This window comes from Paracoccidioides brasiliensis, assembly GCF_000150735.1.
Source record: "Paracoccidioides brasiliensis Pb18 unplaced genomic scaffold supercont2.12, whole genome shotgun sequence".
Classification (NCBI taxonomy): Eukaryota; Fungi; Ascomycota; class Eurotiomycetes; order Onygenales; family Ajellomycetaceae; genus Paracoccidioides; species Paracoccidioides brasiliensis.
The window spans coordinates 407,840-424,174 of record NW_011371369.1 but is presented as its reverse complement, the minus strand read 5'-3'; the positions used below and the strand labels follow the sequence as shown (position 1 = coordinate 424,174).

General features: G+C 49.0%; 6 protein-coding genes across 6 annotated transcripts; 3 read left to right on the top strand and 3 right to left on the bottom strand.

Moving 5' to 3' along the window:
• Positions 1-277: 277 nt before the first annotated feature.
• Positions 278-1,837, bottom strand: PADG_07704 (CMGC/CDK/CDK5 protein kinase; the record flags this gene model as incomplete). Its single annotated transcript, XM_010764812.1, has 3 exons — positions 278-1,339; positions 1,437-1,460; positions 1,532-1,837. The coding sequence occupies 3 exons, from the start codon at positions 1,835-1,837 to the stop codon at positions 278-280; spliced, it is 1,392 nt and encodes a 463-aa protein (XP_010763114.1).
• Positions 1,838-2,494: 657 nt separating this feature from the next.
• PADG_07703 (uncharacterized protein) lies at positions 2,495-3,694 on the bottom strand (the record flags this gene model as incomplete). Its single annotated transcript, XM_010764811.1, has 1 exon — positions 2,495-3,694. The coding sequence occupies one exon, from the start codon at positions 3,692-3,694 to the stop codon at positions 2,495-2,497; it is 1,200 nt and encodes a 399-aa protein (XP_010763113.1).
• Positions 3,695-4,266: 572 nt separating this feature from the next.
• On the top strand, positions 4,267-6,110 carry PADG_07702 (uncharacterized protein; the record flags this gene model as incomplete). The annotated part of the gene is made up of 2 exons (XM_010764810.1): positions 4,267-5,287; positions 5,419-6,110. 2 exons carry the CDS (start codon positions 4,267-4,269, stop codon positions 6,108-6,110), a joined length of 1,713 nt encoding a protein of 570 aa, XP_010763112.1.
• Positions 6,111-6,931: 821 nt separating this feature from the next.
• Positions 6,932-8,608, top strand: PADG_07701 (xylulokinase; the record flags this gene model as incomplete). Its single annotated transcript, XM_010764708.1, has 7 exons — positions 6,932-6,936; positions 7,237-7,466; positions 7,576-7,673; positions 7,742-7,966; positions 8,014-8,274; positions 8,350-8,472; positions 8,519-8,608. 7 exons carry the CDS (start codon positions 6,932-6,934, stop codon positions 8,606-8,608), a joined length of 1,032 nt encoding a protein of 343 aa, XP_010763010.1.
• Positions 8,609-9,773: 1,165 nt separating this feature from the next.
• On the top strand, positions 9,774-13,248 carry PADG_07700 (exportin-T; the record flags this gene model as incomplete). Its single annotated transcript, XM_010764707.1, has 4 exons — positions 9,774-9,785; positions 9,921-11,496; positions 11,556-12,581; positions 12,677-13,248. The coding sequence occupies 4 exons, from the start codon at positions 9,774-9,776 to the stop codon at positions 13,246-13,248; spliced, it is 3,186 nt and encodes a 1,061-aa protein (XP_010763009.1).
• A 1,311-nt stretch (positions 13,249-14,559) lies between these two features.
• Positions 14,560-15,841, bottom strand: PADG_07699 (S-formylglutathione hydrolase; the record flags this gene model as incomplete). The annotated part of the gene is made up of 4 exons (XM_010764809.1): positions 14,560-14,745; positions 14,885-15,073; positions 15,224-15,444; positions 15,577-15,841. 4 exons carry the CDS (start codon positions 15,839-15,841, stop codon positions 14,560-14,562), a joined length of 861 nt encoding a protein of 286 aa, XP_010763111.1.
• Between the last annotated feature and the right edge of the window lie 494 nt (positions 15,842-16,335).

Sequence of the window (16,335 nt, the reverse complement as noted above, 5' to 3'; positions counted from 1 at the left end):
AAACCAGAAGGGAGGAAAAGAGAAAGAAAAGCCACCCATTTGCATAAAATACACAGGGTGTTAAGAGCGAAAATAACAAAATTCCAGAACCCATCCCGTAGCTTATATTAATGCATATTACAAAGAAGTGCACAACAATAAACAAAAGCGGATACTAAATGAAAACCCGGCCCAAGAATGAAAAACGCCTTTCTGCTCGGTCAGTCATCAGCCCCATTTAGTAAAAGGCAAGGAAGAAATCAAATCTAAGATGGAAAAAGAAAGAAAACTCAATCTCTCAATATCCGCCCTGCGACATAATCCCCGGCGCCCCATAACCAGCCGCCATATGCTGCTGCTGCTGTTGTTGATGCTGTTGATGCTGCTGCTGTTGTTGTTGATGATGCTGTTGATGCTGTTGATGCTGTTGATGCTGTTGATGCTGTTGATGCTGTTGATGCTGTTGATGCTGTTGATGCTGTTGATGCTGTTGATGTTGTTGTTGATGCTGCTGCTGCACCGCCTGCTGCGCCTGCAACTGATTCAGATCCTGAAACCACCTATGCCGCAACGCATCAGCAGCACTTATCCGCATCTCCGGCCTTAGCTGCAACATGCGACTCAACAAGTCCAATCCCAGCTGGTCAATCTGCGGCAAAATCAACCGCAGATCCTGCGTCGCATACACCTGGAAATTCGGTTTATACTCCGGGAAATTGGAGATGCCAGGCCAGGAGCGTTCGGAGGGAGTCCCCATTAGCCTGAAGATCTTCTGCAGTTGATCTTCATTTGTCGTGCCGGGGAAGAGCGGACGGCCGGTATACATCTCCGCCATGATGCAGCCAGCGGACCAGATGTCAATGCTTGTGTTGTATGTCCTGCTGCCCAGCAGGACGTCGGGGGCCCGGTACCAGAGGGTGACGACTTCGTTTGAGAAAGTGTTGACGGGTATCCCGAATGCGCGGGCGAGGCCAAAGTCGCCCAGTTTCAGCTGGCCCTTTGTATTGATGAGAAGATTCTGAGGTTTCAGGTCGCGATGCAGGACTCTATTTTCGTGGCAGAAGGCGATGCCACGGAGGAGCTGGTGCATGAAAGATTTGATGGTGACGTAGTCGAGCTGGCCGCGGTCGCCACGGGAGTCCATGTAGCGTTTCAGGTCCTTGTCCATGTACTCGAAGACAAGCATGAGTTTGTTTTCGGTGTGGATGACGTCGTGGAGGGCGACGATGTTTTCGTGCTTGAGTTCTTTCATTAGGGAGATTTCGCGGATGGCGGTTGAGGGGGTGCCTTCTTCGGAGTCGAGGTGGATTTCCTTTAGGGCGACCATCTCGCCTGTTTGGCGGTTGCGGCCTTTGAAGACCTAGTTATGTAAATTAATATAGGTGAAGAGAGGTGAGATAAAGTGCGGGAGGATAAGGGGGGGGGGTAAGCGCATCAGATCGCAATCAATCACGTACAGTAGCATACGTTCCCTCACCGAGCTGAATGGGAAAGAAAAAAAAATGGTTAGCAATAGGTAATTACAGTGGAATGTGAAACTATGATACCGCACCTTTTCAAGCTGCTGAAAGGAACTGGGAGGCTGTCGTTTTTCCATTGCGCCTGGTGTCGCTCGGGCTCTTGACGGACGGAAGCCGGGGTGTTGAGAGTAGCAGTGGGAGGCGGCGTTTGCGAGAAAGGTGCTTGGAGCAGCGATGGAGGAGGCGACGTCTAAATAAGAGGAGGTCGGCACAGTAGGAGCAGCAGCCGGATGAGGATGAGCAAAGGGCTGCTGCTGAAGTTGTTGGGGCTGTTGATGCTGGTGCTGCTGTTCGTGCTGGTATTGGTCTTCAATGGCTGTAGAGCTGGGATCGTCCATAGCAAGACCCGGGCTGTAATTTGCTTATTTCAGGTGAACACCTGGAGGCGAAGAGGCATCCCTCTAGATATGAAACAAACTCTCGCCAATTATGAACCGTGACAGGGGCCCAAGTAAGACCGTTGAGTCGTCGTCGCCAGAGCCCTCTGTAGACGGGTCCTGGGTGTGGTTTTTAACGTTACGTTTCTTGGGGACGGGTGGAAATGAAGGGACAGCGATTTGATGGAGCTTGGATTCGGAGGTTTGTGAGACCCTACAGCGTGAGGGATGGGCGCTTAGATTGGGCAGAGGGTGAGTTATTTAGCAACTGGAGATGCGCCAGGGAATGAAGCAGAGCAGAACAAGGGCGTGTGTCGGTTGGTTGGTTGGTTAGTAAACCAAGCCAACCAAAGAGCTAAAAGTTACCTCTTGGTTCGCTGTGGATTGCCGCTCATCCGATGGCTCTAGAGACACTTGCTATAAATACAAAATCTGGATGTTGTATGAAACAATATATTCGCCATGATGTACAGCGCCTTCAATCTAACCAAGTAAAATATATCCCGTAAGTTGTATGCAGAGCTGTAACTATCTGTAGCTGTAGCCAACTAGATCTGGATCTGAGATCTGCCCATCAAAACGAATCGTTTCCCAGACCCATGGAATAACTAACCATCATCAGCCCTGAGACACCCCCTCGAGCAGCGCAGCAACCTCTGGCAACACATCCTCGACCCTCTCACTACACCTCACCCTCACCACCCCCTCACCAAACTCTCCAAACAGCCTCTCCTCCCCCCTCACCCCGCCCACATTCAGAATCCCCACGGCCATCCCCTTCCTCACAGCCCGCTCCACAAGCCTCCACGCCGAAAACGTCGCCAGACTGCTTCCCAGCACAAGCAGCTTCCCAGCCCCATCCACGGCCTCCTCAGCCCGCTGCTTGACAGCGCCATCCACCGACTCTCCGAACATGATCACTGCTGGCTTCAGGATGCCCGCGTTGGAGCGGGCGGAGATGGCCCCGTCGCGCTCTGCTTCGACGATACCGACGCTGCCGTCTCTGAGTCGGGGCGGGCTCTCGAGGCAGTGCGGGCAGGGCGGGTAGCGGAATCGAGAGCAGGGTGCGTTGGGGAGATCAACATCGCCGTCCGGATTGATCTGTAATTTCTTCTCTCCACTGCCTCCCTGAAGACTCTTCGTTCCCGTCCCCGTCCCCGTCCCCGTCCCTAACCCACGAGTAGCCCCGCTAAAGCCAACCCTAATCCGCATCTCCTCCAGCCGTTCCGCCCATGCTGGATTCAACCTCCCCAACTCCCCCTGGAACCAACTCCTCCCCATCCTCCCCGAACAGCTAACGCAGACAACCTCTCTCAAACACCCGTGCAGCTCGACGACAGGCACCACATCCATCCCCGCAACCCCATCGTGCAACGAATCCACATTCTGCGTCACCACAGCGCCCACGTACCCCTTTTTCGCCAGCTCGCCGATGGCGATATGCGTTTTATTGGGTCGTGCGCGAGACAGGGTGGGCCAGCCGACGAAGCTGCGGGCCCAGTAGCGTTTGCGGGAGGCATGCTGGGTGAGGAATTCGTGGTGGTAGATTGGTTTGTAGGCGGTGTTGAGGCGGTAGGTGCCGTTTGGGCCACGGTAGTCGGAGAGGCCGGAGGGGACGGAGATGCCGGCGCCGGTTAGGAGGGTTGTTTGGGTGCGGTTGGTGCTGCTGATAATGTTCTGGGAGATATTGACATTGGGGGAAGACAGGAAGGATGCTACGGCGGTGATTGCGGCGGGGATGGAGGTGGCGGATGGCGGGTGGATGATGGGAGGGGGGAGGGGCCCTGGGAAGGGAATCCGGAGTAGGGGCTTCGTCATGGGGGGGGCATGGTGTGGCTGTAGCCGATGTAGATATTCTCCGTAGTCGGTGTAGCAGTAGTGGGCGAGAGCAGGATAGAAGGGGGGTTCTTTGCAGCAGTCGTGGTGGTTTTACGTCGTTGTCGTATTCAACTGCTGAAGAGCGTTGGGGGTATAACTAGTTCTGCTGCTTCAACGGTAGTTAGTTATAGAGAGACGACCACTAACGTTGCTGGCACAAATCTCGTCTCGCCCTTTCTGCAGTGTGGCTTCTCCGCATCTTGAACATGAAATATGGACAAATATGTTATTAACGGTCGAGGGCGCAGAGCAGTGAGTTATTTGTACGAGCGTGGTTCGACTCGAGGATCTCAGCATCCGAGCAGAGTTGGAGTTAATATGGCAAATAACGAACGAAAACTGCCTATAAAAAACTTGGTAAGAAGCAGATAAATAACTTTGCGCCGTCTCCCCTCGCATCCCGTCTCATCCCTCCCCGCCTCCTGCACAGTCCCATAGAGCGTATAGAACAAAGAATTACCCAATAGACAGGATCAGAGCCGTCTTCTTCTCCAGAAATAATTGGCGTTGCCATGCTCCTCCTGCAGCCACCAGGCTGCCCCCGCGGACTCTCACTGGCCCGTCGCAGCCGCCGGTGCTTGTGCTTCGTCCCGTTTCCTCCTGCGATTCCTGCCCCTCAAGCCCCGTCCTGCTCGCGACAATTCGCCAGCTCTGGCAAAAGGCAACGTGTCTTCCGTTCCTCTTCTTCTTTGTACTCGCATTCCCTCTCCATCCCCGTCTGCGTCTTGCCCTCCGCGTCCTTTCTCCCCGGACAACTTCCGTCCTATGCTCCCCGTCACCAGTACCACCAGTACTACCAACACCACCACTACCACCACCACCACCACCACCACCACTACTCCCCTATCCACACCCCTTCCACAGATACATCAACATCCCGACATCCCCATCCCCTCCCTCGTCCCCATCTCCCTCCCCTGCCCCTTATCACCCTCATGACAACCCCCAAAGCCCGATCCCACGGCCACCAGAGCCATGGCCACTCCCACTCCCATTGTCATCACGACACCACCTACCTCCTCTCCACAAACAAATCCGACGCAGCAGTCCGTATAACCCGCATCGGCCTCCTCTCCAACCTCCTCATGGCCCTCTCAAAGGGCGTAGGCGGCTATTTCTTCAACTCTACCGCCCTCATCGCGGACGCCTACCACTCCCTCACAGACCTGCTCTCCGACTTCATGACCCTCGGCACCGTCTCGCTGTCGCTGAGGCCTCCCAGCTCCCGCTTCCCCCTCGGCTATGGGAAGGTGGAGAGTCTGGGCGCGCTGGGCGTTAGTGGCCTGCTGCTCTGTGGCGGGTTCTTGATGGGGTTGAATGCGGTGGAGGTGCTGGCTACGCAGTTTTTTCCGGCCGGGGCGGAATGGGCCGGGGAGTGGGGGTTGTTGGGGCACGGGCATGGGCATGGGCATGGGCATGGGCATGGTGATCATGGAGGGCATGGCCATGGCCCTGGAGTGTTGGGCCCGAATATTAATGCGGCGTGGCTGGCTGCCGGGTCCATTCTGGTGAAGGAGTCGTTATACCAAGCAAGTGAGTATATCTATGAACCAAGGCCACACCCTCCTTCCAACCATTTTGCTTTTCTTCTTATCATTATTCATTATTATCTTATTTTCTACACTCTGATTGATATTACCAGCTGACTAACAACAAATCAACAGCAATGAAAATCGCTCTTCAACGCAAATCCTCCGTCCTCGCCTCAAACGCCATCCACCATCGCGTAGACTCGTTAACAAGCTCCGTCGCCCTCCTCACCATCGGGGGCGCCCACGTCCTCCCCGACGCCTCCTGGCTCGACCCCGTCGGCGGCCTCGTCATCTCCCTCATGATCATCAAGGCTGGCTGGGGCAATACAAAGACCTCGCTTCTTGAGCTTGTGGATGTCAGTGTCGATGCGGAGATGAGGGAGTCTGTGGAGAGTTGTGCGAGGAAGGCTGTTCAGGAGTTGGGGTTGGCAAGGAGAGGAGAGGGAGAGGGAGATGAGGGAGAGGTGCAGATTCGTGATGTGCGCGGTATCAAGTCTGGGCAGAATTATGTGATGGAGGTTGATGTTGTGGTTCCTGGGGCGTGGAGTGTCAGCCGGACACGGGCTGTGGAGGACGCGATTCGGGAGAGGCTTGGGAAGCGGGTTAGAGGCGTGAAGAGGGTTAAGGTGCGGTTTTTGGCCAAGGAAGATGCGGATGCGAATGCGGTTGCGGACGAGTTTATTACTCGTGATGTTAGTCCGAGGAGCAGCCAGGAGCCGGAGTCGGAGTCGGAAGAGGATGAGGAACATACGGATCGGAATGGGGTGGTTGTTCGTTCGGGGGCAAAGGGGCGGGGTGAAGGGTTTGTGAATAAACGGCACTAGGGAGGAGGTTGATTGATCAATTGTGTTTGTTAAAAACATATCGGGTTTTGTTTCTATCTGGATGACTGTTTCTTGTTTTTTTTTTTTTTTTTCTTTCTTTCTTTCTTTCTTTCTCTCTTCTTCTTCACTTTTTCTCTTCCATTCTTTCTCTTTCTTTTTTTCTTTTTTGGTGCTGGAAAAACTCGACGGAGCAAGGCTATAGCTGTCGCCTTTACCTGTGCCATCTCTGTCTGTCTGTCCCAATTGCGATTTGTCCCCGCTGGGCTGGTTCCGGTGGGAGCCACCCAACAGCTGGAGAAAGCCTAGAGATAGAGACTTGCGCGTCTTTTTTGAAACGAGGAAGAAGAGCAGAAGATAAGGTAAGAGGAAATTGACCTCAGGTGTACTGGCGTGGCGCGAGGGGAAATGGAGGGGGATAGATTTTCGATCCGTCTCTTTATCTATCTATATACATGGGATCGCTGTCGTCTCTACATAGGTAAGATTTATGGTGTTGGTTTTTGTTTGCGACTTTATTACCCGACTTAGCTATTTCAGATGGAGGCTGGATTATATATTCTATTCTATTCTATTCTAATTCTATTAGTTTTTGTATTTTTTAGGTTTTTTTGGGGTTTTTGGGGTTTTTCCTTTGCGTCGTGTTTATGATGGAACACTGGGAAAAGCAGAAATGGCACTTTTCGTATAACTAACTAGATCTAAATAGACGACAACCTTCAGGAGACGCAGCGCATGCATCTTTGTTGGATTGAGATAACGGTGGAAAAAAATATAATTAAAATAAAAAATTAAAAATAAAATCTCAAGATCAAACTGGCCCTATGGGGTAAGTGATTGTCCGATCATTTCTCGGATATCTTCCTTGCACAAGGATTGCATAGCTGATCAATCTACCTAACATGGGCGGCTACATGAACCAGGCCGAGTGTCCTCTTCATAATAACTATTTAACTAATTAGCTACAACCCTGGGTATCAGTGATCTTTCCACGGGCGCATTTCCTCCTGGATAGTGGGTCAGGGGTGGAATGGATCTGCTTTATTACCACAGACTGCAGCACATTTCTTTTCTTTTTCTCTTTCGAGTCGTTGAACTAAATGGCTAGTTAACTGGTTAATTACCCCAGTTTTATTCTTGGTGTTGACGTGGTGTTGGTGTGTCTGAGGATTACCGTCCTTCACGAGGGACACATCCAACGTTCCTGTCTGCGGTTATCTTCTGGTAATCCCGCGACTCCCCGCAAACCCGCTGTGTTTAAATATGTTCTCCTTTATGATGATGAAGGGGAATCTGCTCTAGGTGTGTTGTCCAGGGAAACAATTGAGATAGCCTTGGAAATATCGTGGCCTCCACGGAGTATGTGTATATGGAAGTTGGCTTCTCTGGATAATCTTTGAGAAGACCAAACCACGGCAAGAAAAGGAATCTTCTGTGGCAATTGCATATAACACACACATACATATAGCGGAGTGTGGGCCCTATCTTGTTGTCCAATTCTCATTCTTCCATTCCACTGCACCTACTCCGCCACTGAATCTGTTATTTCTAGCTAAGCGGAACAACGTACTTAGCTGTGAACACAAAGCATGTCCATTTCAAAGGACAGGGAGCACAATCACAATAAGAAATAGAAACCTCCCATTCCACCATGCCCTCCGAAGCTCAAGAATCAGGCCCCCCTCTACATTGGCTTCGACCTCTCTACCCAACAACTAAATGCCCTCGTTGTCACCTCCCACCCCAGAGTCGTCCACATCGCCATATTCGACTTCGACGCCAACTCCCACGGCTTCCCCGTGAAAAAATGGCGTGCAGACCCACGAAGCAGAGCAGGAGGTCTTCGCCCCCGTCGCCATGTGGCTACAGGCCCTGGACGACGTGCTACTCCAGCTGAAGCGGCAAGGGTTGGATTTTGGCCGTGTATGCGCCATCAGCGGCGCGGGACAGGCAGCATGGCAGCGTCTACAGGAATGCGGAGGCGGAGCGGGTTTTGGCTTCGTTGGATGCGGGGGAGGGGCTGGAGGGACAGGTTGCGACGGCGCTGTCGCATCCCTTCAGTCCTAATTGGCAGGATGCTAGTACGCAGCGGGAGTGTGATGAGTTCGATGAGGTTTTGGGCGGTAGTGGGGAGTTGACAGAGGTTACGAGGAGTAAGGCGCATCATGTAAGGGGTTCTCCCCTTTTACCTAATCCCTTTCCTTTGAACAATTATTCATTATGAGTTGTATAACAATAGTAGATTGCCCTCAAAATACTCCTCTTTGGGGAAATTATTAGCCTGTTGGATACGATTCTCATCCAACAATACCTCTTACTGGTTAGGGCTACGGATTCTCTTCCGACGGCTGGCGGCGGACACCATGTGTGTTTTGAGACTTGTCGTCTTTGCCTATTATTTACATGCATAGCTGTTCCTCAACCTGGAGTGGTTCCTCTCCCTGCACTGGTTTAGCAGTGGAGAAATTTCGTTGTCACCTTGTCATGAAGGATCCAGATAGAGGATACTGATAGGGCAGGACGAATAATAGCTGATAGCTGTGCATTCCAAGAAAAGTCAACTGGACATGGAAATGGACTAGTTTATAGAGATAACTAGTCCTTTTCGCCAATAGCCTGGCCTTGTAATCCTTTTTGCTCGGTTTTGATGCCTTCAATTGCGAGTCCTTCAGGGAATAGTTAATGCCCATTTATCTTTCAAAGCCTTGCCTCATAACCCTTTTTTGCTGAATTTCGAGGACAGGAATTCTGGCATGGACAGTAAATTTGCCAACTGGATTGATTCTCTCATCCGTATTTAAGGGATTTGCCGGGATATTGTTAGTGGGAGTAATTTCAACGAGAGGCCTCGTGGGCTGCAGCGGAGAATGCATGCATCCGAGTGGGCCCCTGGTGTTAATATAGACATGCAGATAGCACTGTAGCAAGCAGCAGCCGAAGAAATCGACATTTTTAGCAAGAGAAGAATCGTCGAAGGAAATTGAGGTTTTTGACTTGTCCGTGTGAATGGTAGATCAATACCTTTGGGTTAATTGGGTTTTCTGCTGAAAGAGAGTACACACATGAACTATCCGATAAACGATTACCAGACGAATGCAATTTTTTTGGACTATTTGAATTTTTAAAACCTGGAGCAGAGCGAGCATCAGCAAGTTGATTTATGCAGTGTGCGGAGGGAGAGGATGCAGGTTGTAGCAGGGCTGGTTGGTGGTTGTTGTGTGGTTTGGTGGCGGTGGGGTGATTCTTTAGTAAACCAGGTCAAGGCGCAGGAAGGATGCGGCGATATGTTGCCTTGCTGTCTCTCTCAAGTTCACTCAACCTCAACTCTCAGAACTAAATAGTCACAACTCTCCTGTTTCCACCTTGCAGAGCAACCAGGATCAATCTGCAAAACGTCTTCTTAATTGCAATACCTCGGCCACGTCCAGTAATTACCGCTTATTGAGCCCTCTACTATTAACTATTCGTCGCCCCTCCCCCCCCAGGTTTACCTAACCATGGCTTGAGGAGAGTGATGACACTCCGCAAAAACTCTCAACCACACAGCACAACTCTCCTGCGCAGAGCAACATAGCTTCTCGCAGGTAGACTATCCCTAGTTGCTGGTCCTTGTGGCAGCATTTTCACCGGAGTGGTCAGCAATAACCAACATTGGCTGGCCACACGATGGAGGACCAAGTAAATATCTATACAGCGTTATTTTTCTTCCCACACCAAATCTCTTGTTACCACCCCTCGATAAAACTGCACTCAACACAAGCCAGATTACCCCCTCTTTCTCCTCAACATCTCTGACATGATTTTGATAACTAGGTAGCAAACGCCATCCAAATCGCTTGGAACCCTTCCTCTGACCAAACGCTCAAGGCTCAAGCCTTTGAATACCTCAACCGTCTCCGAACAGATCCGTCTGGCTGGCACGTGTGTCTTCCTATCTTCACCAAATTGCCCCGACACTCTGAAGTTGTGCGCCATGTCGCTCTGGAAATCCTCAACAGCGCCACCCAGACTGGGATGGTGGACCTGCAAGGGTTGAGGTACATAAAGGGCCGCCTGATGGAGTATCTTGGGCAGATGTATGGCTCGGATTCCTCCGCCCAGATGGATCCCGCCAGTTTACAAAATAAGGTGGCTCAGACGTTGACCTATCTTTTCTCCGCTCTCTATGCGAATGGATGGGAGACCTTCTTCGATGACCTGCTTCGTTTGACATACAACAGCCCCCAAAGCTCGTCAAATGATAATTCCCTCGGGATCATATTTTACCTCCGGGTCATCAACTCGATCCATGATGAGATTGGAGATGTGCTGGTTTCGAGATCGCGGGCGGAACAGGATAAAGCAAACCTGCTCAAGGATCTTATACGCCAGAGGGACGTGCAGAAACTGGTCAATTCGTGGCAGGAGATTCTCTCAAACTGGAAGACTGGAAACGATTGCATCACGGAGATATGCCTGAAGGCCATTGGCAGTTGGGTCAGTTGGATTGATATATCGCTAGTCGTCAACCAGACCATGCTTGATCTGCTGTTCCAGCAGCTTGCCAGAGCCAAGGATCCCAATCTTCCCGAGGGTGGGCAAAAAGTCCGAGATGCGGCAGTTGACGTATTCACCGAGATTGTAGGCAAGAAGATGAAACCGTCAGACAAAATCGACATGATCTTATTTCTCAATTTAGAAAACACAGTCGCCCAACTTACTGGAAGCCCCCCGCTTCATGACCATCGCTTTACCTCCAAGTACGACACGGACCTTGCGGAAACGGTAGCCAGGCTAGTGAACATTACAACAATTGATATTGTCCGGTCTCTAGATAACGATACGGTTGATTCTGCCACCAAAGAGAAAGCGGAGTCGCTTCTGCAATCCTTCCTCCCACATATTCTTCGATATTTCGCGGACGAGTACGACGAGGTATGCTCGACTGTAATCCCCTCTATGAACGATCTTCTATCCTATTTCCGCAAAACCGCCAAAAAGAATCCAGCTCTTGCACCTCAGCAAGCGCCTATGTTGATGCTAATCCTAAAGGCTATCATTGCTAAGATGAGATATGATGAAACCTCATCATGGGGCGATGACGATGATCAAACAGATGAGGCTGAATTTCAGGAACTTCGAAAGCGTTTGAACGTACTTCAGCAGATTGTCGCTTCTTCAAACGAGCCGCTCTACATGGATGTTGTTAGTGAAATCGTGGGGACAACTTTGGACAATCTCAGACAACCTGGTGTCCAAGTTGACTGGCGGGATCTTGATCTTGCGTTGCACGAGATGTTCCTCTTTGGAGACCTTGCTCTGAAGGCAGGCGGTTTGTATGTTAAAAATAAGGTGAACAATGCTGCTGCAGAACTATTGGTGGAGATGATGCTGCGCATGGTTGAAGCTGGTGAGTTTGGACATTTTAATTCATTCTTGCACTGCTTGTATGCTAACTCTAGTTCACAGACGTCAGGTCGTTTACCCATCCAGCAACTCAGCTCCAGTATATGGAGATCTGTGTACGGTATAGCTCCTTTTTCGATCATCATGTGCATCTTATCCCAGGCGTTTTAGAATCCTTCCTACAATTAGTTCATCATCCGGTTAAAAAAGTGAGGACCAGATCTTGGTATCTTTTCCATCGATTCCTTAAACATCTTCGGAATCGCATTGGCAATGTGGCGCAAACCGTCATCAAGGCCCTTGGCGACCTCCTTGTCATCCAAGCGGAAGTGCCTCAAGAAGGGTCCGACGGTGACGATATGTCATCTGAAGATCATGAAGGATCCACAGATGCAGTCTTTAATAGCCAGTTGTATCTTTTCGAGGCCATCGGTTGTATCTGCTCTACTACTTCCGTCCCGGTTGACCAACAAGTTGCCTACGCCCAATCTGTCATGACTCCCATCTTCATGGATATGGAAAGACATCTTGGAGCTGCAAAATCAAATGACGAACAGTCTATCTTACAAATCCACCATGATATAATGGCATTGGGTACACTAGCTCGAGGATTCTCGGACTGGACCCCAGGGACGATAGCACCTACTGCACTCCCTGCACCAGAGATTTCCGAAGCCTTCAACCAAGTATCTGAAGCTACCTTGGTGGCTCTCGAGTCACTGAAATCCTCTTTCAACATTAGAACCGCTGCTAGATTCGCATTCTCTAGACTAGTCGGTGTTCGTGGTTCTCAGAATTTACCCCAGCTTCCCCGGTGGATTGATGGATTGATGACGGAGACATCCTCCAAAGATGAAATGGCGTTGTTTTTGCGCTTACTGGATCAAATTATTTTTGGATTTAAGACTGAGATTTATGGTATCCTTGACACGCTCTTAACTCCCTTCCTGCAGCGTGTATTTGCGGGAATCTCCGATCCCACGACCGGTACGGACGATGAGATACAACTTGCCGAACTGAAGCGGGAGTATCTGAACTTCTTGCTAATGATTCTGAATAATAACCTTGGAACCGTTATTATTAGCAGCAGTAAGTCCCTCAATAGCCTTCTTGTTTTCGAACCTCCCCGTTTATCCCTATTAAACATAACCACACTAACACATGAAAATTTTGTCCAAAAACAGCGAACCAACCAATCTTCGAAACCGTCCTAAGCACAATCGAACACTTCGCCCGAGACGTCGATGACTTCCCCACGGCCAAGATGGCCTTCCTAGTCCTATCCCGCATGTCAAGTTTATGGGGTGGACCGGACATCAATCAACCGGCCGCCAACGGCAATGCCAACACAACCCCGCAGCCGGCTCTACCAGGCTTCGCCCAGTTCATGATCACCCGCTTCTCTCCGCTCTGCTGGTCTCTCCCTATGACGCCCTCCTTCAACTCAAAGGACGCACAGGCAAAGCAGGTCCTTGGCGAAGCCGCAGCGCTGCAGAAAGTTATATACTCAAAAACGGGACAGGAGTATATTGACTACCTGAGAGGAAGAGAGTTGCCTGGCATGGGGATGGGGAGTGATCTTGTCAATGAGTATGTGGGGTCCTTGGAGCACTTGGATGTGAAAGGGTTCCGGCAATTTTTTCAGGTATGGGCGTCTCCTCCTGGTTCTACCGTTTGTTATTTTCTCCCTTCTTTTTTTGATACACCATCTAACTTGAATCTTACGTTCCTCTGCAGTCATTTATCCAGCGATTAAGCGCATGATATCACGGAACTTGTCCTCTCTTATTCACTACGATATCCATACCCGAAGGGATTTGCTCATTCATCTATACACACATCTTCTTATGCTCTATGACCCGTGTCTGTCGAACCCTCTTTCTCCATTTCTCTTTTCCATCGAAGGAAGCTTTTCGATTAGGCAAGTCAAATAGCTGTCGACATGCCCAACCATCGAAAATAAAGACCAACGCAAGTGGAAAAAAATATTTTCAAAGTACAAAAACCACGAAACGAAAATCGTATCTTTGATCATTTTACCCTTGTCATCTTCTGCTACGTCATATTTTTATCACCACCCCTACTCTTCAACTTCACTTGAATTGACAATTTACTTCTACTCTGTTGGTTTTTCCGCTTTCATTTCTCGAGACACGGTTACAAATGCATGTGCATGCTAGGCGTTGTTCTAACGTAATGTGTTCTTTTTTATTTCTTTTTCTTTTTCCTTTGAAGAGAAGCGCCAACTTGTCAGTCATATTCTTTCCTTTCCTTTTCTGATCCTTTGTTATGTTATGAGACAATTAAACGAGGGGGAAAAAAAAAGATACCTCTCTTTTTTTCCGCTTTGCAATTGCGTTCGCGTTCGCTCTTTTATTCGTTTCATGTTGCGCGCTGTGGATTGTGCGGTGCAGTTTGAGCCGACGTTACATTAGCCAGTGTGTTGGAGATGAGATGTATCTTGGAGAGTGACAATGGAGAGATATGGATGATTGAGGAATTTATTGTGTCATCGACGGGCGAGGGGTGGACGGACTCATAATTATGAAACGGAAATCGGGACAGAGGATCTGAAGCCTTTCATCCTGTTGAGATTTGGGTGGTGCATGTGAAGGCTGAAGCAGAGCGTTATAACAGGATTGGACAATGTTCAATAAAGAGTTAGGCTTCTTGGTAATTGTCGCTATAGGTAAAGAGTCTTTAGTTGATTATGAGATGTGATGTGAAATGAATATAAAAATATATATATAGATTTGTCTTCAGGTATGATTTGCTAAGAGTATATTATACTTTGAATGTCTGCCGACTCCACTTGAGGTTATGCGTAATAGCTAGACCTAAAAGCCCGTGGGCATTTTTTCCAAGATATCTGCTTATATGACTAGTTAGCTAACTTCAGCTCAGCGATTATAATTTCCGTAATGGCGAACTTTTATCACTTCTACCAAAGTCAGCATATTTTGGCTGGCTGGTCAATCAGGCGCAAAATATAAATGTATAAGCCACAAATAATGACAACCTAACAAATTAGCTACCGGATAGACGCACTAAATAAATAATATACGTCCTATGCAAATAGATATTTAGCCGCATGCTCGACATGATCATCCGAGAACGTCGCTATGGTGTAATAGCTATGGTCATAGTCTTCCTGATACCGGATATTTACTCCCTCAACGCCAGCCTTCTTGGCCGCTTTAGCAAAGTTCTCGGGAAGGAGTTGCCCCTGTTTATAAAAATCGTCACCAGTGCCCTAGGAGTAGTTCGGTTGGTTAGTATATGAACGAAAATTCCCCGAAGGATCGATTTGGTTCAAATTTGGTATGGATTCGAAAGAGGGATGGTCAAAAGAGTGAGGAGATGGAATACGATTTGCTGATAAAGTGACATACAACATCAATTAGGGCATTAAGCGGGCCTTTCCACTTCTTGACGAGTTCTGTGGCATCGTATTCCTTCCACTTCTGCATATCATCGCCTAGATATCCCTTGAACGCCTTCTGACCCCAGGGACAGTTGATGGGGTTGGAGATGGGAGCGAATGCGGAGACAGACTTGTATTTGCCGGGATTTTTCAGGAACTGGGAAGAAGTAATGTTAGAAAGGGGGAGATTTTCAACTTTTGTTTCATTCCTCTGCCACTGGAAAATGATCCCAGATATTGATATACAAGAAATATAGGATCTGATCCGGGGTTTCTAGGGGTGACTGGGAGAGAGATGACAACCCACCAACGTCAAAGCACCATGTCCTCCCATGCTATGGCCCATAATGCCAACTCGCGTCGAATCTAATTGCTCGAATGCAGCAAATACCGTCTTCGGCAGCTCTTCTGTGACGTAGCTATACATGTTATAACCCTTATCGAATGGAGCCTTCGTGGCGTCAACGTAGAAGCCGGCCCCGGTACCAAAGTCCCATGAATCATTCTCGCCCTCAATGTTTAGGCCTCCTGTACGTTGATTGGAATAAGAATATTACAGTTAAATTAACCAGAACATGAATGTATTTGGGCCCCGAATCTATTAAACAGAACACGAACATGGGCTACATGGGAGAAAGCGTTGGAGATATCGAAACGTACTGGGACTCGTATCGGGGTAGAGAATCGCAATCCCCTTCTTACTAGCACCGTGTTGGAAGAAGCCCTTCTCAGAGCAATTGTCTGCCGTACAGGTGAGGCCGGAAAGGTATATGAGGACGGGCACTTTATGCGTTGGATTTTTTAAAGCCTGCGGGGGCAGATAGAGGTTGAATGCCATTTCACAATTGGTCGTGGTGGCATTGTGAGTGAGCTTCAGAAGCTTCCCGCCAAAGGAGGCGATGGTCGCTTTGGTTGTGATAGACATGTTGCGTGGTTGGCGTTGACGGATGAGGTACGGAGATAAGTTGGCATTTCAGATTGAATGGATGCTGGGAAACAAGACGTATAGACTTTATCCGAAAAGTTAGGACGTTATGAGGGGAAGAGGTGGGAACGTCTCCAAAATATATCTATCCCCCCATCTTTGCTGGCTTCCCCTCACCATTGGATATGACCATCCAGGAACCAAAACAGCAGCATGAACAAGCAAGTAAGCAGAAGAAGAATACTGGGAAGAATAAAACACCTGATGTACATCTGTACAATTCAATATTAACGTAGCTAACTGAACAATGAAAATTAACGCCTAAAACTTAATATATGTATTTAATATGATGAATCTTTCGCTTCTGCTCCAACGCCATATCCAACTTGCAGAAGGGTCTATCAATAAGCTTGTATAATAAATTGCCGTAGGTAAATAAATAGGGCATATCAACAGGGTAAAAAAGAAAAGAACCTAGAACACAGAATCGGTAA